The following is a 25,413-nucleotide window of genomic DNA, read 5'->3' as shown; positions in this document are numbered from 1 at the left end:
TGTGGGTACCTACAGTCTGCTCGATGCTGCCACTGATAAATGTATGCAAGAAGGAAGCTGTGCAGGAAAGGGTCATTTTAATTAAATAAATAACAGGGTGGCAAAAATACAGTGATAAGTAAATTTTAGGAGGTTCATTCTAAGACTATTGAAAAGAGTTTATAAAAGTTCATGATGAGAAAAGTAATGGAGCATTATGCTGAATGGGTGGGGTCAAAAACCCATCGTTTCAATAGGTTTAGTTCATTATAATGGCAATAGTATTTAATCAACACTGGTGGTGTATAAATCTAGACAACGAACTGGTACTGTGACATCCCTATTATCTCCTTAAATCATTTTGATAAAGGAAAAGGCTTTTCAAAATATCACATTTTTTCTGCTTCATTCTGTCATTTTATTGCCCAATTCTGTTACAATTTTCCAATCACTTTACATAACCAACCATTTTCATCATTGCCACACTATTGTAAACCACATCAGCAAGTTAATACATAAAGCTTTGCATTTCAAAAAACTAGACACTTTAGTAACAATATTACAAAGATTTTAGCTTCAAAAATAACTGAAAATGAAAAAAATAAACTTTTAAAGAATTAGCATCATAAAATTAATTTATTCCAAGTAAAAATACAAAATAATATTAATGACATTGACCAGATATGAAAGTCTCTCCCAGAAACAACTATATTAATGGTTGAGAAAGCACTCCTTAAAGAAAATACGAAATAAAAATGAAAAATATGTAAATATGTTTAATTTTTTTCTTAGCAAAAAATCTTTCTAAAAATAACAATGAAAATTTGTCTCAGTACAAAGGCTACATTACTATTGAAAAAATACCAGCATGAAGAAAAGGTACATATTTGACAGTAGAAAAATGATTTTAGTGAATCACAATGTCTAAAGTCTGCAATGAAAATAAATCTGCAATAAAGATTTATGCCTTTTTTCTTTTCATTTTTCTTTTTTTTTTTTTTTTATACAAACAGTACAAACAGTATTGCACATAACAACAAATAGTCGAGGTTAGGTTAGCCTTCAAAAAAATCGACTAGTTCAAGTCTCACATCAGAAAAGGCCACAATAGGACCTGTTGTACCCAGGGGCTTCTTAGTCAAGTTGCAGTTCAGAACTCCATATTTTAAAAAATAACTTTTTTTTGAAGGACCCTCTTTTAATAATAACATATTAACAACTCAGGGGCACATTCATTTACAAAACAAAAGGGAGCATGTTATAATTTAATAAACTAAAAAAAGTTCTCTTTAAAAAAATACAAACAGAAGAACTCTCACAATTCTGGTCAGTCGTGCATAATCACACTTGATTATAAATATACAAATTAAGGGAAAATACTTTTTCACCTTCTATTCACAACTTTCAGCACCAAATGGAGTTTGTTTACACCTGTTCTTTATGATAATTTTTAGTTTTAATCCAACATTAGGCTATATTGTACATTTTCCAGCTTCTCTTTCTCTCTCTATCTCTCTCTCTCTCTCTCTCTCTCTTCTCTCTCTATCGGGGGTATGTTTCTACATGAAAGAGGGGTATTTCTTCAAAAAGGTTTACTACTTTCACATAATTAGGTAGATTTCTGTAGGTTAGCTATGATCTTTAATATTACAGTTATAAAGCTCTAACTTCTTCATTTTCAAAAAAACTCAAATAAGCATGAAAAAAATAAAGTTACCCATCTGTTAAATCATTTTTCTTGCAGAATTAAATTAATATATATTTTTCTGAATAAACTTACTTAGAAAATATCATTTTCTTTCCTATATTTCAAAATTGAGGTATTGCAAAAGATCATGTCAGTCAGAAAGCATGCCTTTTTCTTTAAAAAAAATCATCAGCCGACTGTTGAAAACTGTCTAGATACAAAAAGTAGTGCATAACAAAATGTCTTGTACAGATGAAAAAAAAACAGAAAAGACACCTGGGCTGGGAAAAGCAATATCACAAAAATGCCCAGAAGTAACCTCAAAAGGGATAATTATAATAAGCCTTTTAAACCAGTAAAAAACTATTTTTTCTTTTTTTTTTTTTTTTTTTTTTTTCCAAAAACAGAAAAGTTCCTTTCAAAGCCAATACTTGCAACTAAACATTGGGAAAAACAGCTTACTAAATTAGACACAAACAAGGACATCACAACAAACAAAACCCAGAACATTTAAATCTACTATGCGGTGTCATATCCAGTCAGATTGTCCCCAGAACTGCAAAAATAAAGGAGGAAAAAGAGAAAATAGTGTACACATTCTCACAATCATTAGTATACGAAGTGTGTTTATATTTAATTGCTATCTGCAGCCCCATAGTTCATGCTAAAAAAATGTCCACTGTGTTAGCAGGTCTTAATTGTATTCAAGCTTCACAGGATACATCCAGGGATTAGAGAGATAACGCCACATCCACAGAGCAGACATCTCATGATACTTTTATATGCAGACATTTCTTTAGCACCACTTTTTTTTTTTTTTTTTCCCCTAACTTTCTTAAATGTGCCTAGTTTATTAGTTTGACAGACTATCTAATTGGTAGTGTATGTATGCTAGTATGAGCTCTTTGGTTTTCTGGACAAGGTCTGCAACTATGTAAATGATGCAAGCATTAGGAGAGAGATTGTAACTAAGAGCTCATTTCTGTTTATGTACCTGTTACGAACTGTCAAAAGTGTGTTAATGTTGGATACAGAGTTTTTAACAGTTAAGTTTGATCACAGTACTAGACATAATCACTTTACTATATAAAATAAATTGCACGATATATAACAGAGCACCGCAAAGTACTTCATCTACCATCCACAAATTTGTTTTAAGAACATCCTACAGCTAGTTTTTCTATTTGTTGTAATATAGGTCATTCTGTAATGGGCTGATCCTAATTTCAGAAGCATTACATTTACTGAGGCATGCCTTCCTCCAGTCAGTAATCATTTTTGTTTGTTTGTTACTGAATGTTTTGTAGCCTACTTAGATTCTTCATAATTTGTGCATTGTGGGCATGTTTTATATTAGACATATATAAAATTTATTGCATGCAGCAACCTGATTAAGTAAACATGCAGTCAAAAAATATTGACCTTCCTTGGAAGCTTTTCTGTATGCTATACTGATCTCCTTTCAGCAGCCATCACTATTTTAATCACATATTCATTTTTTAATTGATACCCTAGCCTGAATAGAGTATTATGGTATTAGTAATACCATTTTAATAGCAGCAAAAGCTATTGCAGCATACATTTACATAACACTAAAAGACCTAACCAAAAAAAAAAGAAAAAAAAAAAAAAGAAAAAACCCTCAGCAAAACAAAAGAAAATGTCTGATCCAGCTTATGAGGTATCATCCTTACAAGTCAAAAATGGAGAGCAACTAAAGGCTTATTTTCTTTAAGGGTTATTACTACTCTAAATGACCCAAACTAATGATTGCTGAATATCTGTTTAAGTTTTTGCTACATCTGCCACCTACTTGTGAATATTACCTTTGGTAAGTCATCTGCTAGGGGCAAGTCTAAATTTCTGAAAATAAGTGCATGCTCCAGTTTAAAAATAAAAATAATTATAATTATAATAAAAAAAAAAAATCTTCATCACATACACATCAACCAGTGAAGGCTGATGAGAATGGCAGTCTACATAATGTCACTAGTGACAAGTCTTGTGTAGGAAATTAAGGTACCAAGCAGATGTTTGTGTGAATCAAAGTGCAAAATCAGTACAGTTACACTCTGCCGGTCTGTATTATACTGGACACTGAGTTCAGTAATGTGACTGTAAATAATAATAATAGTAATAAAAAGACCCATATCTTCATTAAAGTCGAGGACGAATGCACAGATTTCCAGAACACTAAGCCCTGAGGCAGCGCTCTCTTTTTCCCTCGATTTTATCTACTCCAGTACTTGTTGCTAGGAGAGGCCTGGGGTTCAGCTCCAGCGGAATGGGACGTGGCGGGGCCGGTCACCTCCTTCCTTTACCAGTGGTTTGTGGAACTCTCGCCCAGCACGAGAGTGTATGCTTGCCCAGCAGTATTCACAGTAATACTGCAAACAGGTAACATTGGCACAAAAGAATGGAGCAAATTTTCCACCACAGCGAGTGCCCTGGCATTCATCACACATCTGATCATCCAGCACATATGGCTTCACTTCCACCTGCATTGAAAAGAAGAAATAACTATAAGAAGATTACATAGTTTTGCTAAGTATGAATAGAAAGAACAACATTTTAATTCTTTTGACTCTATTGAAGGTTTTAAACTAATGATGGATTAACCCGAGCATCTTGGCACTGAAGTTTTCATACATACCAACTTACTTGTCAAAAAATCTCAAGGAATTGTGTGCTTTGATAACAATTCAATATATCTTGGAAAAGTTAGGTATGTGAAAGTACAAAAATGGAAGTATGGCAAAAATAGCATCTCCAAGGATTTTGCTGCTAAGAAGTTTCCAGGAATGTGAAATTGGTTGTTATGAAGGCAGGATGAGAGAGAGCAGCATGTAGGAAGGAAAGTAGATTGACTTACATAGAACAAACTGGTATTGCTAAACCTGAGAGGTCTGAGGAGTTTGAGGTTTATTGTTTGGTTGTTTTTTGTGAAGAGCAAAATGCAGGACTAGCCTAAAAGATGAAGAGATTATTGACATAAAACAAAATTAAATGTGCTTGTATTAAACTTCTATTAAAATCACTGTCTATTTATTTTATTTTTAGCTCTAGAAACGTAGTAAGATTTGTAGTTGTTCCAGTTATGGCCTTGCAATCAATTACAAACACACTTGAGAGCCACTGACTTTTGTCCTACTCTCAGTCATAAACATCTTAGGATGGTAATTTTGTTGTTGTTTTTAAAGCACCTGTGCCAAACAGCAGTATTTTGATGCATGAGTAGGCATTCGCAATACTACTACTACAGAAGTTGACAACATACGAGTTCTCTCCTGTATGTGATCCTCAGAATCATGCCTACACGTTTAAATTGATGGTTTATTCACTCTGGGGAAGTCAATAGATTTCTATGTCTCTGTGAGACATAGAAATGTAAATTTCTATGTCTCTGTGAAGCTATTTATACAGTTCATCAAGTTTATACAGTTCAGATAATAACATTAAAAGACAGAAAAAAAATGAAATATTCATACTTTGATTATAAATTATTTTGCACAAGTGACGCTCTCCGACTAAATATAGTGCAGAGAAAACTTGAATCCAGTAAGTATGCTTAAATACATGCAACATTAAAGAAACAGAATGAAGAATTATTAAAGAATACAGAACTACAGAATAATGAACTATTAAGCAGAAAAAGAAGAATTCGATACAACAAAGCTTTATGGTGACTTTTACTTCAGTTTATCCTGATCACATTTCAATAAATGTTACTTATTTGAAATAAATCTGGTATAGTGAGTTATATTTCTTGCACATGGATCTTCCAGAACTGTCTTGTTTTGTTGTTGTTGTTGTTACACTATACTACTGTTATGACATAGAACCAGTCTGAATAACTGCCATTCTGCATCTATCACTATCTCACATGAATCTGGAAAAAGGCAGGTCCAATGTACATCCCTAAATCTACACCTATCCACATTTTCAAAGCATGAATTGTGAAGGTCTGAAATTGATTCTCTTACTCCTTTTCTTGTTTGCATTGCTAGTGAAATAGTTTTAAGAATGTATACTGTACAATTCAGGGATTTCAATCTATTATATATAAAAATTAACATTTAAGGACAGAATTAAATGAATTCTTATTTCTTCACAGATAAACCTAGTTTAAAAACAGATAAAAGACAATTAAGCTTAAATTCTCAATTGGACACCTGGGGTAAGTATTAATTTTTGTAACACCATTTTGTAACACCAGTTAGCATCATTTGTAGTTGTGTCTTAAAGCTTAGAAAAAAAATATATCACCCAGTTTTTAAGCATGGGTGATGCATAAATCTCAGAGGATTTAACAGTGTGATTAAGTTTCCAAAATTAATCTTGTTAGTGTCTCAGTAGAAATTTTAATAATTAAATGGACAAAAAAAAAAAGAAAAAAAACTTACAAACAGCTTTGTCCTCGTTAAAGTCATAAGGTATAGTAGCATCACAGAAAAATAGTTCAAAGACTAACTCCATGCCCTCATCTAATCTAACAAAAGTTCACTTCAGGCTTTTAAAGAGAAACTAAAACCAGCTTGGACTCTACTTTGCAGCTATGTTACTATGTTAAATATACTGCATGCCATAGACATACCCAATATGTGTCAAGCTGACTCTTTAATAAACATCGTATATTAGATTAAATAGAAAAAAAGTCATCCCTATTGTTATAATGCATAGCACTGCATCATTTGAAGATTTCTAAATAATAAGTCCTCAAAGACATAGGTGTTATTTGTACACGTAATCAAGACGAGAAGGTAGAAAGTCTAAAGAAATAAAATCTCTTGGAAATTAAGAAATGTTTTCCTTTTAATGTCTTCAACTCAGATTTTAGCAAAGACATAGATTTTGCTCTATACTTGGAATACCCTATAGAATTCAAACTGAAAAAAAAAAACACCAAAAAACAAAAAACCAAACAAAACACAAAAACCACCATTTTTACCCCCTTTTACTCATCTAGAATTTATCGGCATCTATTTTTGGTTAAATAATACTCAAGATCTTGAGGTCAGCATCACCTGTTATACTTATGATGATCCCTGTGTTTTAGGAACCTTAAGGCTAGACATACAATGTAGAAAGAGAAAGTTACCTGGCAGTAGCAGAAATGCCAGAAACTGTATAAGTAGACATTAAATAAAATCTGTTGATGCACAATAAGCTAACACCTAAACAGGAGAAAGGTGGGTAATTCTATGACACCTGACCTTCAGAATTCAAAACAAATAAAACCAAGACTAAACTGAGTTTACCACCAGCTATTTTCTGGTTTTAGTGCTAAACAGTTATTTAAGATGTTAAAGGCATATTTTTCCACTCTGCTTTGACAGCTTAAATAAGTTTTTAAATAATTAACTAATGTTAACTGAAGAACAGAGGTTACAGTGTTCTCTAACACGTGTTAGCTTAATGATTTATTTTATTTTTTAAATCTTTATGGTTTTATTGTTAGTAGTAATTATTCCATTCCATGCTACTTTACTTACCCGTTTATCAATGTCGTTGTGTTGGAGCTGGACAAAGCGAGCACTGATAGCAGCAATATAGCTCTGCTGGTTAGAGAAAGCTACTCTGCCAGCACCTTTTGGATACTTCAACTCTGGGTCTGTATCAATGCCAGCATAGCAGACACCTCCATATAAACGGTCCATAATCATTGCCAATTCAACTGCAAGAAGACAATTTTTAAATATCATGGATTCAACATAAATAGTTTTGTTTGGTTTGTTGCATAAGAAATAGTGCTATTTGCCTTAGCATACATGTCTTCCAAGTCTAAAATAGCAAATCGAAACATTGGTTTTAACAACAGCTTGAAACATCTCTATGTGAATTACAGTAAAATATAAAGTCAAAGAAACAGACTGTAAAATCAAAACTTGCTGTGATTCAACTGTGAAAAAAAAAAAAAAAAAAAAAAGGAGGCAGAATTACATTGTTAAAGTAGGTATCAGGTCAACTGTTTCGGAATTTATCATAAAGGCAAATTCAAACTGCTTGGAATTAGGTACTCAGGATTTACCCCAACAATGCAGTTTGTTAATGCTAGCATACATATAACATCACTTAAAGATATTCCTGTATTTAGAATCTGTTACTTTAGCCTGTATACCAGGAGTTTGAAAAGACTTCAAGGAATTACTTGCTATTTGAAACAAAACTTGGTGAAATGCCAGAAGTTGCTATATTTAAAGAAAGCCTACATTTGGGGCACAACTTAACTTATTATTTTTGTAGAACATTAACATGATTGTGGATCTTTTAAAATGGTTTGCTGTTTTTCCTCACACTAGCAATAATTCTAAAGTAGTTACAAACATCACTCAGATGACAGATTGAGTGAAGGGCTGAGGAAACATACAGAACGTAGGTTAGGAGAAAGAATTCAGTAGCTCAGTGACCATACGTCTTTGCACAGTAAAATGCCTCTCCTTCATTTCTTAATGAAAATTGAGATATTTCTTAAGAAAGGGAAAAGAGGCATTTAAGCTGTGTGAAGATGTATGGTCATTGAGCCAAGTTATTTCTATAAGTTAATACAGGGGAAAAAAAGACAGATGGATAAAGGACAAGTTCTCGCAAAGCAAGGTACTGGGACCTGCCAAGTCAGTGATTTTTGTTATGCTAATGTGTGAAAACACTATCAGTAGTAAGTTCAATTTTAGATATCCAGAAAGAAAAAATATTTTACTAAATATTTAAATCGTTGTAGTTCTCACAAAACTTGCTAACTACTCATAGAATCAAGCCTACTATTAGACAGAGCACATGTGCATTTGTATAAATGTGTGTGTCACATTAAGGGAAGACCATATGCTAATTTATCCATTTGCAATGAGCAAATGAACATCTGACTCATTCTACCAAACTAGATAAAACTCATGCTCCAAACAGTAAAGGGAAAACTATCATCATAATATACTGACTAGAAGATTATTTTACTTTTCAGTGCAGGCCCAAGGGAATGGCATGAAGCTGCATGAGGGGAGGCTCAGGTTGGACATTAAAAAAGATTCTTCACCAGGAGGAAAGTTAGGCACTGGGACAGGCTCCCCAGGGCAGTGGTCATGGCACACAGCCTGTCAGAGTTAAAGAAACATTTGGACACCGCTCTCAGACACAGTTTGATTCTTGTGTTGTCCTGTGTGGAGCCAGGAGTTGAACTTGATGGTCCTTATGGGTCCCTTCCAACTCAGGATATTCTGTGATTCTATGATTTGTAATCACCCTTTAGGCAAGGATCCCAGAAAGTGATGGTATAGAATAGCAGCAAGAACATTTAAAACCATTTAAAATAGTAGTTCCAGTAAGTTACTCTTGCCTCCAGACAAAGAACATATGCAATTCCAGGGGAAGGAAACCACACAGTATTCAGACATCTTTATAAATCACCTGAATGAGATCCTGAAAGTTGCAAACAAGAAAAACTGGAAACTGCCTGTCTGCTTTGGAGAGGTTAAGCATCAGTTTTCAAATGTAACACATAATCTCTGAAAGGCCAAATAACATACAGTTTTATGAAGTGCTATAATTAGAAGTGAGGTAATATTTAATTATTATCATTTACATAATTAACCTCTCTTACAATTATGCCTTATTTTAAGATGGTGAGGAAAATGGAAGCTGCCAAGAAATTTGGATTATTGGATTAAGAAAAATTTTTCTTAGAGCAATGACTGGAGGATTTTGTGCACAGCTTCCCCCCCCAAAAAATAATGATTCGGATTGGAAGAAAGAGAAAGAGAGGAGCTACAATTGTAGGGAGCTGGAAAGCAGCAGCTACAAGGAATCATGGCCTAGCAGTCTTTCTTTGGGACAACAGTTGAGGCTCCTTTCCTACCACAGCCCTCGAAAATTAGAATTGAGATTAAGAAGAAGAAGAGACTATGCAGCTGACTCAGAGTGAGGTTGGAAAGGAACTAGTAACAGGGAGTGATGGCTGCCAGAAGACCTAGCTAGCAGAAATATTTCAGCTTCCTAACGGTTTTGTGACCTTGTCAATGGCTCAGCAAAAATATAAGGATTATGAAGGGAGGAACAATAAATAAATGTTGAGTTACATCTGGGAGCTGTGCTGGAAAAGGGCCTTCAAAGCCAAGTGGGGGCTGCCCATAGATCTCGATTGGGATAATAAATACTTCTTCTGACCTAAGGCTAGGGAGTCTTGTCTCTGACTCCATGGAAGAAAAACAGGGTAGAAAAAATGAGAGAGAAAACAGAGCTATATCAAAAGTGAGTCTGGAAAGTGATTTTCTGCACAGAGTGGGGATACCAAGACTAGCAAGAGACCTGTGCTGTGAAAAAAAAAAAAAAAATCTTTCTTCTTAGCAACAGCTTGTCTATAGCCTTGTCTATAGCTCCACAGGAAAATTAGGGTTAGGATTGAGAAAAAGAGATAAATCAGAGCTGCAGATGTAATGTCTGGAAATGGGCTGGCAGAAGTTTGTCTTCTAGTCAAAGGGTAGGGAGACTTGGCTGCATCTAGCAAACAAATCAGGGTTAGGATTAAGATGGTCTATATTAAGGAAAATCAGCCAAGTTCTAGTATATTATTGAAATTTGAAGAAAAATGTTTCTGCTTATAATTAGTAACCTATTTAAAATACCAGAAATATTCAGATTTCATATTTTGTAGGCAGGAAGAAACTGGCTGACTTAGAAAGTGAGCTATGATCTTTGGAAAATACATAATTTGTTTCCTGCTCTACTTCTTTTACATATATTCTCTCTCTCTCTCTCTCTCTCTCCTTTTAAGTCTTTTTTGCATAACCTGAAACCCCTGTTACATGCCCAATATTTTCATTGTGCTCACCAGCTCGGAGGGGCCGTGGAACTCCTCCAACAAAGATAGTTTTTCTTGGGTCCAAAGGCTGAGATCCATCCATCACAAAATCACTGTCACTTAGGTTCCAAGGTCGAATTTGCACCTGTAAAGAGCATTGAAGATTGGTTTTAGTAAAGGAATTTGACAACATAATTTAAATTGAGAAACAATTGCCAAGTCTCTCTAATTAAAAGCATAATTTTAATTTAGCAAAAGCAGTAAATCAGTGGCATAACCACCAAAGGACATGGCTTATCTGTTTTTGAGAGAAGGTGGACAATTCATTTATCACCTCTAGAGGCCACACTTGAGTTAAATTTTACATCATATTAAACTCTCCTTTCTCATTAATTGCCTGCCCCTAATTGCCATTTATAACAAGAAATCTGTGAAAGGATATACAGAATACTTTATCACTTGTATATAATTACAGGTGCAGTTTGGGCTTCACATTCAAGGATCCAGAAATTTTAAAGCATCGATAGAATGAGTAGAGGAGATGTAATTAATTTCTGTACTTGGATACAAAAATGACTTTATTTAAGAAGTGCAATTGCTCACTTCTGTTAAGCAGCAAACACAGCTGAGATGAAGTCTTCAGACTGTACAGAAAGAAACTGCTCACAAGTCATTTCGGTAAAAATGTTCATTTGTCTGTTTATCAATCTTAGTGCATAAGCATACTGACTGTGCTATAATATTAGATTATTCATTTATCTGTGTAAGCTTTTGAATAGCATTTAAAAAGGCAGCATATTTTTTATCTTATTATATTTATTTGTAGTTTCCATCTATCTGTATGTATCTGTAGCCACAAAAAAAGACTAGCATTAAAGTACTTTAGAGATGCAAACAATACAAACACGTTACCATACATTCTGCTGTAGCTGTCTGCATTACTTGTGTTTGCCCTGCAGTTTATATATGGTAAATTAGACATACCTAAGTTATAAATTTCTTAGCTATTGCATGCAGAAAAAATAATAATTAAGAAACCTAATGAAATACAGGGGATATTTGAAGCTATCTAGGTTTTAATGGAGGGGAATGGGGAAGGATGAGAAGGAGGAGGAGGAGAGCTTGGTTAAGTTCTTCATTTCATTGTATAAGGCTTTCTTTTCTTTCCAATGATACAGATGAAAAAAATGCTTAATCTAATTGCTTTATATCTAACATTGTAAAAGGATGCATACTCCTGTGATATACCAGAAGTAGCAAATATAAAAGTTAATTGAACATGGCATTTATCAGAAAGAAGCTAACGTTAAAACCACGTTACACTGACAAAGAAAGTCAATTCAATGTAACATCAAGGACAGCAATAGGAAACGGACAAGTCAATTAACTATATGTATTTATTAATTTAACTGAAAAGAGTAGCAACAAATGTGTTAGCAGCCAGCATACATGCCATGGCATAAGCTACTTACTGGTTTATCCTTGATTGTGGGACTTGACACACACAGGTAAAGTTTCCCATCTTCTTCCAGACAGGCATCTATGAGAGCTTGTACAGAGCTTTCTTCCTGGAACAGCAGAAAGGCATAACCTTGAAAAGGATAAGGGTGCGAGAAAAAAAGAATAGGTTAATTTATAAAGTATTTTTTTAATCAATAAAGAAAATAAATCCCAAACATGAATAAAATATAAGAATTACAAACAACTCTTAAAGCTCTTAGTTTATTTTCATAAATTTAAATTCACAAAATATATCATACCCTCATACAGTATTGATTTCAGAATGGAGAAGACAATGCTTTGTGGGTATGACTATGTTAATTTGTTTAATTAATTATTTCAAGTGGAGAGAATATAGGTTCTTATTATCCAACCACTATGTCTGAGCTATTTATATGGTGGTATCCATGACTGTGATCTTATAATGGAGGCACCAAGTTTCTTGTTACTATATAGAAAGAATAAATATTAGAAGTAGAAAAAACAAACAAACAAAAAAAAACATATATAGCTAAACAGATAAATAGACTCAAAGGCAGAAATGTTAGCATACCATAAAATAATATGAATTACCCTTATTTAGTTATACTACACATTTACTTTGTAAATACATTTTATTTCTAAGCAATATTCCTTAGAGTACATACTGTTGTGATGAAATTTTAAATCATTCACCTGGAACACATCTTAAGTTTTTGTAATTGGTTAAAAAAATAAAAATAAAAAAATGTGCTGTTATTAACAATAATACACTAAGTCAAAAGTTAACCTTAGCAGAGTACATCAAGAAGACAAACTTTGCAAAATAGAAAATAAACTTTAAAAGAACTGCTCATTTAAATTCGGAAGGAGCACAATGTTTCTACACTCACACACTTAACTTTATATGAAAAAATGCTTACCTAAAATAAATAGGCATAAATGAAAAAGAATGGCACATGCTGTGTTTTACTTGTGTTGTATTAAAAGACCTGGTGTGTTATTTATATTTAAGTACAACTGTTCAAAAGAAATAAAAAAGAAAGTCCAATAAAAATTGCTCTAAGTAATTCAGAATTTCAGGATATCAATTTAGCCAGTAAAACTAAGTGTATGTGGCATTCAGTGCTCTTCTCAATACAGCTGACAAGAAAACTTTCTTTGGTTTTGCTTAATGTTGTTAAATTGGAATAAAGACCGAACCTGAGTAGTCCATGTTTTTGCCGCATCAGAAGTGAACTAATACAGTACAAGCTACGCTAAGCAAAGCCATCTGAAGACTGGTTGCTAAACTTGAATACAGCTGCCCATGTTAAGAGGGCTTTCTATCAAGCATGCATTACTCTTTTGCTCTGTAATCAGTTCAACTCAGTTTTCTCACTGAATGTGAACATGTTGGCTCTGACCTTTGTAATTTTGCCCTTGTACATCTTACAGGCTGCTACTTTTGAGAAAATCTGCAGCAATTAGAGGCAGGTGGAGTTTAAGTAAGGACTGCCAGGCTTTCTCTGCCTTTACTCTTTACACAAACTAAGTACCCATCAATGGTATACTGCCAATTATGCCATCTTCTAGGTTAGCTTTACATAGTCTATTTGCTATTAAATTGTGTCTTAGCCTAAGTTTTGCAGTAAGTATTGAGTGACTATTACTTGGCATGTCTTTTTAAATGCATACTACGCAACTCTGGATTTATTAAATAAAATTTAAAATAGTAAGACAAAGAGTTTTCCTCTGTAGAGGAAATCTACCATTTAGTAGGGTAATCTCTTACCCTACCTATTTCTAGCCCTATGGGACTTCTCACGGAACATTAAATTTTGTGGGGTTGGTTGTTTTAAAAGACAAAAAAATCCTGTGTTAACAACATAACTAGAGCCTACGACATACCTAGAAAGACTGACTTACCCAAGAAAAAAAAAGTTTGATCAACACTCTTGCTAGCAAAATTGGAACTTGCATACCTAGCATTGGAGTAGATTAAAGATACAGTCCAAATAAGAAGTGAAATACTACCTAAGTAAAAGCATTGGTTTCCTCTCTGGGAGATGTAATTCTCTTAAAACAGTTCCCTAAAGCTATAAGCACACTTCAACATCTTAGTTTTAGACTTTATAAAACTAATTAAATTAACTGAGTACAAAAATAATTCAGTTGCAACTGCTATCACTTACAGATTCATTTTATTTTCCATCTATGCACTTGCTACATCTTCCTTACTCCATACCATCCCTTCTGATTAAATTTCATAATCAGAACAACAACTTTGTATAAATTATAGTTTCAACACAGAAATTAAAGTTTCTTTTTCAGCCTTATAAAACATCCTAGTCAGAAAACCAGACCCTTAGCAAAGACTACCAGGGCATTACACCTCCAAAACCAACTGAGCATACTTCATAGTTCTGCCCCAATCCCTGGCTTATATTTTACATGTTTTGTGAGACAAATTTACAGAAGATGCAGAACAGATCATTCTAGTACTATGAAATTCAAATAATAATACATTTAAGTATATTTTGAAAGGATTTATACAATATATTTAAACCTTTATCTTCTGACCAGACCACAAGATTTGAACTCCAAAAAGCAGAATTTTTGTCTATTTCAGACTTTTATAAATCTTAAACCAGCAAAATCTCTGAATTTTGTTTAGCATAAAGTCAAAATCAAAATTGGGAAATTCTGGCTAATTACTTGGCAAAAATGCAGACAACAGCTTGGAATGCTTCTTTCTTCTATGAAGCTTTTCCAGTTTTTTCTGGGTCATAGTAAGAGGTTACCTCTGTGGTAGCTGGAGTTGACAGGCATTTTTGGATACACTAAACGATATGATCACAATTATGAACCAGATAAAATTATTTAAACTTAGGCTGCTAGATTACAGTCCAAGTTAGTATGAGTTAATTTTTCTAACCTGAGGCTAGCACCAGCTGTGAGTTTTAGTTTAGTAAGTTAATACCTCCTCATTCCTCTGGACTTCTGTGACTGGAACACATTTGCCTGACTCTGAAGTCAGACAGGTAAATAGATTATGGTAGCAGTCTTTTGTTAATCTAGACAAGCAAGCAGGCTGGACCAGCAAAGTATACATGGTGCTCAGCATTACTTCAAAATGTGGTGATTGCACATCTGTTCTCATTATTCAAGGACTTTTGATACTGAAGATTAACAAAGGTTACACTGACATGAAAAATAACTAAATAACAGAAGTTCAAACGATAAAGGGCTCATGTAGAAGCTTATATGGACAGGAAAGATATTTAAAGCATAGTTGGTTTTCTGTTGTTTTGTTCCACACCCCACCAACTCCCCCTGTCAAAGAAAGAGAACTGATGAATTTTGGTAGCATGCTGTAGCATGACTGCATGTTACAGACAAACCTTACCAGTGACCTATTCTCATCTGAGCAGGCACTCAAGCTTAAGGGCTCAGGGACCTACTCCTGACTCAGATACCCACAAAGTAAAATAGGCAAGTTATTTGAAACCCCAGAAAATAGCAAGATACTTGACAACAGTAGAATATCCTATATACACATATAGCTTCTTGGCAGAGCAGAAAGAATCTAGCTCCTTCTTTTGGCTATTGGTACAACATCATTGTAGTGCTGACAATATACATTGCACTTTGCAATCCACTAGAGAAGGACAACAGCATATTTTGCTATATGTACTACAACTTCTAAAGGGGTACAGCAGAGAGAAGATGAAGAGAAGATTAATTGCCTTAGATTCTGAGGCACAGCCAACAAGCTCCTCATCCTTGAGTTCAAGGATTTGTTATTTTATGGAAAGCAGTACAAGAACTGAGCTGTTTTGTACATGTGCCATTCTGACATCTAAACAGCAACACAATTTCCATATGAAAGGATATTTTGTCCAGTTGGTCTAATTTCACTTAACCTTGCTGAGAACAAACAAGAAAATCTGGCATATGCACTGTGTCTCACAAGCTTGAAACAAGATTGTCATTTGAAATGCAAGTTGTGCTTGAAACTACCGTATGATGCTATTATAGTCTGGAAAATATATTTTTGCAAGCATTGTCTAGGCTAGTGATGAATAATTATATACAAGGTCAAAGAGTATTTGAATATATATGCACAGCAGAGGTCTGCGTATCACCTATCAATTTCTTATGTAATTGATCTCAAGTACATTATTTCCAAAATCCAGCCCACTTGCAAAATAAGATATAGAAATAATATTCAACACATTCATGTGTGTTCTCAGTTTTACAACACTGGTGGTGGGCAGTGAAACTAAGAACACAAAGAGGAGCACTTTCTCTTCTCTCTACATACTGCATAGTAAGCCAGGACAGTCTTTTGTAGTCACATGTATTTATCTCACATGCAGAATGGAAAGACCACTTAAACTTTAAAAAAAGTTAAACTACCTTTGAAGTAAACTTTCTTTCATTTTGTCTTTTAAAAGTTTACACAGTGTCTTTTCTGATGTTTTATAGTTTACAAGATTACAATAAAAAAAAATCTACCATGCACCTAAGATCTCATACATAATGTATTTCAATACATATCTGCCTCACATTATTATATAAAAAAAATAAGATGGACTTAAACTTGCAAAGAAAGTTAATATTCTAGTTTCACATCTGTGGGTTTATTTTCTGTGGTTGAGAGGGCTACCTCAAAAAAGTAGCTTTAATGGATGTAATTTTATCATGAAATATCAATAGCATTCCCCCCCCAGATTTTTTAAAATATCTTTAATTACATTTGTATTTACTAGAACTTTTAGAATAAACTTGTTTTAAAGTCCACAGTAAAGGAACATCTAGAAACAGTATGAACCAAATTACTAAATCAGTTAATGTGATGACAAAGGGTTGTTGCTCAAAGTCACCATTAGTAATCTTATTAGAAGGTGCTTTGAACATGAATAAAACACATTTCTAAATCCAAAGATGAAATGACTATTAAAAATTAAACTGATTTTTGAAAAAATAAAAATCCAAGGTGTTGGAAAAAAACAAAGCACAGACTTTCTTCTATACATTGCAGTGACATGACTGGATTTTCAAGACGACATCAAAGGCTTTAAATACTTAAGAAACCTCAAAATAGAAACGACCGTAATCTCACTTAGCTACTGCAGAAGAGTGAAATTATGTGTTAGTCAGGGCTGCAAAGACTTCTTTTAGGCAGTCTAATTTTAAATGGAAGCATATGACACTGTCAGCTGATTCTTTTCTCTAAAAACCCAAAAAGTAAGAAATGTGTACAGTTTTGCATCTTACAACTAGACTCCTATTCATTTTTATGTGTTTTTCATGAGTACTAGACTGAGTCTGAGTAATCTGATATTTAAGAAATTTCCCATATGCCACATTAAAGACAGGTTTTGGGGTAGGTTTTGTTTGCTTTTAATTAAAGGTATGTACACCATATCCTTAGTTCCACAGCTGTGAAATCCTGAATCTACATAGTAGTTAAATGAAGCATGCATAGCTAAATAAGAGATGATGAATGTCAAGAAAAGTCAACAAAGCAAGCAGGTCACATGGAAAAGTTGAACAAAACTGAGGTTCTGGATCAGTAGCCTCTATGAAATGAACTACACATCTTCATAATCCCAGTTTTACTGTTAAATAGCCCACATCACTGAGATTACCAACAGAATGGAAAGTAACACGTAACATTTACTACAAATGATCTAAATATACCACAAATAATAGAGAAATTAGTAACTTCCTACATTGTCACATATCTTTTGGGGAGTTTTTCAGCACTTCAATTTAAATTAAAAAACAAATTAGAACAACCACACATGTACAAACAAAAAGAAAGATAATAAACAAACCAAACAAAAACAAAACAAAACAAACAAACAAAACACAACAACTATTTGCTCCACAGGGACAAACGTTGTTTTTGAGATGGGGACTGTTGCCCCAGTATTTTTTCACTTCACTGCTGAATGGAGACAACAGTATTCCAATAGTGCTGCAGTGAATGTATATAGAGCTAAAGACTTACAAAGTCCTCTCAACTCTAAAACAAACCAAGCAGCAGAAAGGATTAGTTGGTCATCACAACTTACAGACTTTCTTGGCTTACAGGGAAAAAAGAGTTAGTATCGAGATTCCATCTCAGTCTGTCCTGTAGTAAAAAATGCTTTTCCCAAATTTACTGATGAAAACCATTGACATGCCACCCACCCCTCCACCCTTTCAAAAAAGCAAACAAGCAAAAAAAAAAAAAACCAACCAAACAAACAAACAAACAAAAAACTCCACTAGATTTGTGGAGAATATTCCACAAGAACATGAAAACCTCTCTTACTATCTGGCATTTTACTTCTACAGTAGTATAAAACATTGCAACAGCAAATTTATAAGGTTGTCTCTTCTTTCAAAGGTCACAGCCATTTTAAAACTTCAGACTTCAGAAAGCAACATGATCCATAGCAGCTATAAATCAGAATTAAAGGGTATAAACACAAAGGCTACAACCTACAATTTGGTTTATTATAGTTATAATTGTCACATAAATTAATCATATGAAAAAGACTACATTTTTGATGAGGCAAGAGCTACCTCTGTGAAATTTAAGGGGTCAGCAGCATGAAATAGCAAGCTTTTGCATTCATAAACACCAAAAATGTACAACTAGATTCAGAACTGAATTTTTCAAAGGTGATAAACCACGACTGCTCTGGACAAAGCAGCTCATTTTCATCTACTGGATTTGGGTCTGCTGCTGCTTCAACTCTGAACAGATGGCTGAACGGAGATCACTTTCAAGTTTGAGTGAAACCCCTGTTACTCTTGTTTGTCAATAAGCCAATTTCAAATTCCACTCTGAGCAACTTCAATATAGAAAAATTCTAGATAAATGCAAATCAGGGATTTACTTTAAAGACCAATACTCCAGGAGGACGTTGCTTAGCCAAAATCTTAGAAAAGATGAGAGCTTCTGCTGTCTTCCAGGGTCACTCCACATTACTGATTCCAATCCCGTCAGAACAGCACTCTGAATTCTAATCATTGTTCATCCAAAGCAATTCATTGTTCGTCCAGTTGAAGAATTTTGCTAACAATCTTTTGGAATTAATGCCACTGATCATCCATATCTGAAGACAATCCCTTCTGCTTCTTTTTGCGCATACAGAAAACCAGCACCATTGTTTATACAGGAGGATAAATAACTAGGGAAATGAAAATACATGCAAAATCATAATGGTTTTCGTAATGAAAGATATATTATGCTTGAGTAATAGGTCAAAGGCTTCATATATGGAATTTACTGCTAGAGTTTTCCTTTAATCTGCTATTCAGTCAGTTTTAGCTGTGCTATCTACAAATAGTTTTAAAACACCAAAGCTACAGATACAGGGGAATGGTGTAGATGGACAACACAAATAAGACTGTGTACACAGTGTGTCAAACAGAGCAACTAAAAAAAGTTTCAGACAGTTTAATTTCAGAGGTTATTTTAGATAATTTAAAACTTTTTTTTTTGGGGGGGGGGGGGGGGCAGGGAGCTGCTTATTTTTGTTTTATTTTTTACAGTTTAGCTAAAGTAAAAATAATTTTAACAATACCTAAATTGCAATTACTTTGCATCTTACTTATTTCCATAAAAGACATGCTGTCAGCAGTTTCCCTTAAAAAAAAGGTTTCTGTTGCAGACAACATAGCTTCAGCACTAGACTTTTATTTCTCTTTGCTTTATTAGTAGTCAATTTGTCCATTTCTGCTTCAATGAATTGCTGGTTAATAATTGGTTTGAATATTCACTTGCATGTGGATTGTTTTAGGATTCTAGTTGCTCAAGTCTCATCTCTGTTTGCCATACTGAAAAGACACAGCTTGAAGACCTTAATGACAGAATGTGCTTCCAAAATTCAATTACTCACATTTGCAGAACAAATTTTTCTCTCTTAAGATGTCTAGTTGTCTAGTTAGTGATATATTTTACAAAAAAAAAAAAAAAAAAAAAAAAGGATTTATTAAATCCTCTAAAATATTATGATTTTCACTTTATTAAATGAAAGCTGAAGCTGCAACACCTCCATTGCTATGTAGCAGACTGATTACACTGAGATAGCATTAGCCAAATACATCATAGGTCCCAAAACCAGGAGGATTTCGCATGGTATAGCATAGGTAAAAGCTGCCAGGCACAGCAATGCGACGTCTGAGAGACAACAGCTCATATCTGCCCCTAGCTTTTGAAATCAGAGGGATAGAATAGAATCCCTCTGATACATAAATATAGCTAAATTAAATAGAGCTGAGATTTGATGGGGAAAAATATAGTACTTCATAAAAAAAAGCAGAGTATCAGTAACATCTACTTGGTTTTAGAAGTTGCTAATGAGAATAAGACAGACATTTAACTGCTTCCTTTTGATAAAAACAGCTTGTTTATTTCCTACAGATAAGGGGCAAAACCCTTTTTCTGTACGTCTGTATGTTCAAATTTCAGGTAATGCTTTCAACTCCCTCACTCTTTTTGCTTCTTTACAACTTTTTAGTGTCTTAGTCATTAGAGGTTTTTAAATAATGGCTAGAAAACAAAACAAAACACAAACACGTTTTATTTCCTTTAAGAATCTAAAATTTTGTTGTTATCTAAAACAATTCCCACAAAATCTATTCTTGGCAACCTGTACTTCTGTTCCAAAGTAGGATCAATGGTTATTTCTGGGAGACTTCAATTAAGAAGGGCTTTACTGTCCTTTGCTTTAGATAAAAATAAAGGTTGTGTGTCAATGTCAGATGTCTCTCCTTTTCTAATGCAAGGCTTTGTGCATCCTTTGTTATGTCGTTAGTAAGATAGGAGAGTTTGAAAAGTGGGGTTCTTCTTATACACTGACATGCAGCTGATACAGTAACATTTACATGAGAAAATATTTGAAAAAAATAATCACTTTATACGCCAAGTATTACAACTGCACATGCTTTCTGCTTTGAAAACTATTCAGAGCAAGAAATGGAAATCCTGCTTTTTTTTTTTTTTTTTTTTTTTAAAAGGAGAAAACATCTTAATAAGAACACAAACTTCAGACTGAAACTGTACTGTCATCTTCTATGGTAAATTCTTTGCTAACGTGATATAACGTTGAGCAACCTTTTCTTGCTAGTGTTAAAGGAAAGAATAAACAATACATTACTAGCAAAAAGATTAATTCCACACTCTTCCTTGTATTGTTCATAACCTATTGTCTACAATACATGGAAGTGACTGAGAACTCCCTTCTGTGATCTGTTTTCTTGGAAAGTGACTGCAACTGCATACTCAATATTTGTTATGAATGCTTTAGCATTGTCACTGTTGTCTGGTAGCAGTATGCATCTAGAGAAGCTGCACGATGTAACCAGATGACTGTGATGAATTATTTATTATTAAGAGTTTGAAAGGGAAGATACTTTACAAGTAGCACTCAAGTTTTTACAAGTTTTTAAACAAAACAAAACAAAAACATTATTGGGCCTTTTATATTGACTTTCTTTAATAAAGACAGCTATAACAGGAAAAACATAGTGTTTACAGTGACCAAGGAAAAAACAAATCTAAAATATTTCACTTCTGTCCAGACGTGCATATATGTACATTATCAGTGCATTCACTGTAAATGGAATTTACACACCTTCTCTTTCTATTTCTCCTGCATTTTTTCTTTCCAAGTTACTTTTTTGCACTAAGATATTTCGCACATTGCTTTTCTTGTAGAGTCCTAACTAATGGTTTTAAGGCTGGAAAACAGTGCTCTTTGACTACCACCTGCCACAAACTGATCAGAAATTAAGAATTTAGCTAGATATCATGAACAGGCAGTCATTCAAATTAAAATCACTAGCATTTCCTTTCATATTTGTGATGGAACTGTCGACAGTCAAAGCAACATTTTTTTTAATCAGCTTAGGAGTCTTTTAGCCATTATCTAATGTAAAACTTCCGTATAAACAGTAGCTATAAATAATTATTTCATATACCTTATTTTAGCTTAAATATCCATTCACTACTTGAACATATTTATCAGTTAGTCACAATCAGAATTCATATTTTTCTTCCCCACACAGACACTTCATAGTCACTAAAAATCCAGTGAGAATGTACCCACACCTCCTGAGTAAGCCACATGATGTGTAAGCACATGTAATTGACTCACTTTGATATAGACAGTGCAACATACATGTATTCTTAATTAGTATACCATATATCTCAGTAATGTATTTGTGTAACTTCCACAAAAATGACAAAGAGATGCATACTCCTAAAAATGCATGACTCAGTGCTCTTATTTAAGAAATGTGGTGAAGGCAGTCATCAAGCTCTATGCACTTCTGTTTTCTCTCAACACAAAGCTTTCTTCTAAAGAGGATCTCTATGTCTCTAGCTGTAAGAGCCAAAAGTTAACATTTTGAACTTTGCCCTGCCCCTGATTTGGAAGGCCCACAACTTATAAGACTCACCTTTAACTATTAGAAGGCAAATTCTTAGTGCACCTCCTTTCTCTTTGATGTCATCTTTATGAACATAAAGATTTAAAGCTTGTGATCACAACCAAGTGTAGCTCTATTAATATTAGTTGCTCAATATACTAAAAAAAAAAATCATCTCAGTATCAGTTACCTATACACCACCAGAAAAGTGAATACCCAAGAAAAAAAGAGTACATAAATTATTCACAAAACCATAAACAAATGCATTATTTAATATGAACGAGCTTTAAGATTTCCTACTTCTGTCTAAGAGAGACATCAATAAACTTTTCCAAAATGCATTTCTTTTTTTTTTTTTTTTTCCAACATCAGTTCTTCAGATCACTGTATCATTTAATTAAATGTTTGTCTATTTTCCATAACAATGCAGGGGTAGGGGAAAACAACAGGACTGCACACAGGTAAATCTCACTGAGAAATCCTAGTCACTTACTTGGGCATCTGTCCAAACAAATTTACTGCAACTGTTAGTCCAGAAAGCAAGTGCTTGGAATTGGTATTTAAACAGAACCTACTGAATTGGGCATCTCATTTAGAGCTTGTGATAATAAGTAGTGATTAGTAAACACATGAACCAGACTTCAAACAGCTGCTCTTTAGATTTTGGAAGCTACAATCCTCTTGACACAAGCCTTAAATATTGACTGTGGCTTAACTGAATGTACTCTAATAAAATAGTTTGTGTAAGGTATGAGAAGTCCTATTGCAATCTTAACTCAATGAGGCAGTGAGTGAGAGAAAACAACTTGCCTCTTCAGCATATGACCAATGGAGAGGGTCCAGTTCATTTGTGGAAAAACTTTGTTCTGGAAAGAAAATGCTGCAACTCCAACACATGACATTGAGTTTTTCCCCAGAGAGTCAGTCTGCAACTATTCGTGCAGATAGTGCTTCGATTGCTAGAAATTAATCCAACCTATCAGAGACATCTTAACAACTCTGAAGTCTTTGGAAGAAGAAAAATAATATTAAATTCAGTCTATACAAAGAAATGTGCCCTATAGGCTAAAAGTCAACCACAATTTCTTGAGAACCAGACAAGAAAAAAACAAAAAACAAAAAACAAAAACAACTCACAGGTGAGGGATAAAATTATGGATAGAGCAGAGATCTAAATTCAGACAAGAGCCTTCTTTTACATTACAATCAGAAAATAATTGGATTTGGTCCCACTACCTACAAATCTCACAAGAGACTATTCCATTTAGGAAAACATTTTACAGAGCATCATCCAGCACATGGTGTTGCAAGATTCATTCTTACCAAATAATGGCTGAGATGCAATAGTTAATAATGAGAGCCACTATCAGGGATTGCAGCCCAATGTCTGCCCCTCCCAACCCCAACCCTCCCGCCTCAAAAACCTAGTGCTGAATACAAGCTCATCCACTGACTGGGCATTGCATCACTTCTGTCATGCCTTGACTGGAAAAAGCTTTGATGCCACAAAGGAGAATAAGGAAGATAGGGAAGTAGGCAGAAAAGGAAAATTTGTTTCTGAAAGAAGATTTTCAGTAATAAGCTAAACTACCTCAGGAACATTTGAGCTACAACCATTATACTCCTCTCATAGTAAATAGCCTTTATTTACCTATTTGGTTACTGTGTTGAAAAGCAATTGGTAAGACTGACAGAACCGTCTTTACTACCAAATTCTGTGGAGGCAAGGATGCTGAGCCCCATCTGAAGAAACATGGTCATTCCTTCCTTGGGCATCAGAAGTTGCTGACTGAAGAAGGGACAACAAATGTTTGCTAGAAATTTGTGGTCCCATCTTCAGGGTTAAAACCAAAACTGACAAAACAAACAATAAAACCTCTCTTGCAACCTAGTAATTCTGAAAGAAATAGCATTTATTGAAGGCAACATGAAAGCCAGAAGAGACTAATTGTGCAAAGCTATCTCAGAATAAGATTTGTCCCGCCTAGGTTTGCTGAAAAATATTTTTATATTGTCTCTTCAGTTTCTTGTTTACTCTTAGAAAAAACAACAACAACAAACAAAACAGCAAATAGCATTGGCAAGGAAGCAAGTTTCTTCAAGGAAGCCCAGTTCCAACCCCCCTACCATAGGCAGGGACACCTCCCACCAGACCAGGCTGCCCAAAGCCCCATCCAGCCTGGCCTTGAACACTTCTGGGGATGGGGCATCCGCAGCTTCTATGAAGTACTGAAACTAGTCTAAGTAGATCACTACATTCAGGCAAGCCAGATACCAGTTTCTGAATCTAGCTGATGAAAGTAGAATTGCAACACCGTACTTTCTCCTTTCAACTACTCATTATTGCTGCTGTGGCAGAAGCTACCATTCCCACTGCAGTGCCAAGGGAAGTAGCCATGAAAATGGACCTCATTCGCGCAATCAAGACTGGTCAGAAGACCACCACCGACAGCGTTCCTATCTGATGTTACCTTAGAGATCATCAGGAATGCTCATACAGTCTGTCCCACCAGTTGTTTTAAATGAAAGCATGAGAATCATTTCACAGTCTTACTTTGTGCAACTTTCTAGATAGTATTTTTGTTTTCATGAGATCTTGCTCACCCATAGGGTTCCCATGCGAGCAGTACGGACAAGTGTGTTTATTTTTAATCAAACAACTAACTAAAGAACAGAGAAAATACAAGATGATCAGATGGTTTCATCACATATGTTAATCAACTATAAAACCAAGGCATTCCTCCATCCCAAATGCATCCTATCTCCAAGCACTACCTTTTTTTTTTTTTTTTTTTTTTTTTTGCTCCTTAACCCATTTTTATCCAAACATCAGTCCTCTCAAATTGAAAGGAAAATAGTAAGTTTTCGCATAATTTTTTATCTTTGTTAAATTTACCATGTAGGTTTTAGTGTATGTAGAAAAATAATAGTTATCACAAAGAAAAGTCAGTAAAAGCTTTTAATAAGTTGTTTTAAAGCTAGCAATCTGTTAAAAAAAACTAAATGAATGTTTTTGTAACAGTTGGCACCATCTGTCTAATAAAAAAAATAGGAAAAAAATGAC

The 25,413-nt window shown here is 34.2% G+C and overlaps 1 protein-coding gene across 3 annotated transcripts in view; it reads right to left on the bottom strand.

Annotated features, from left to right (window-relative positions):
- Positions 1–409: 409 nt before the first annotated feature.
- CPEB3 (cytoplasmic polyadenylation element binding protein 3) overlaps positions 410–25,413 on the bottom strand; it is an 85,313-nt gene continuing 60,309 nt past the window's right edge. For all 3 annotated transcript variants that reach the window (XM_084290398.1, XM_084290397.1, XM_084290399.1), the window contains exons 7-10: positions 11,927–12,045; positions 10,485–10,599; positions 7,159–7,340; positions 410–4,164 (exon numbers count right to left, since the gene is read on the bottom strand). In XM_084290398.1, the coding sequence (XP_084146524.1) occupies positions 3,937–4,164; positions 7,159–7,340; positions 10,485–10,599; positions 11,927–12,045 (644 nt within the window). In that variant the 3' untranslated portion in view covers positions 410–3,936. The remainder of the gene's footprint in view (positions 4,165–7,158; positions 7,341–10,484; positions 10,600–11,926; positions 12,046–25,413) is intronic.

The sequence above is a fragment of the Netta rufina genome (assembly GCF_964035555.1).
Source record: "Netta rufina genome assembly, chromosome: 7".
In the NCBI taxonomy this organism is placed as follows: Eukaryota; Metazoa; Chordata; class Aves; order Anseriformes; family Anatidae; genus Netta; species Netta rufina.
This window is presented reverse-complemented; position numbering and strand designations above follow the sequence as displayed.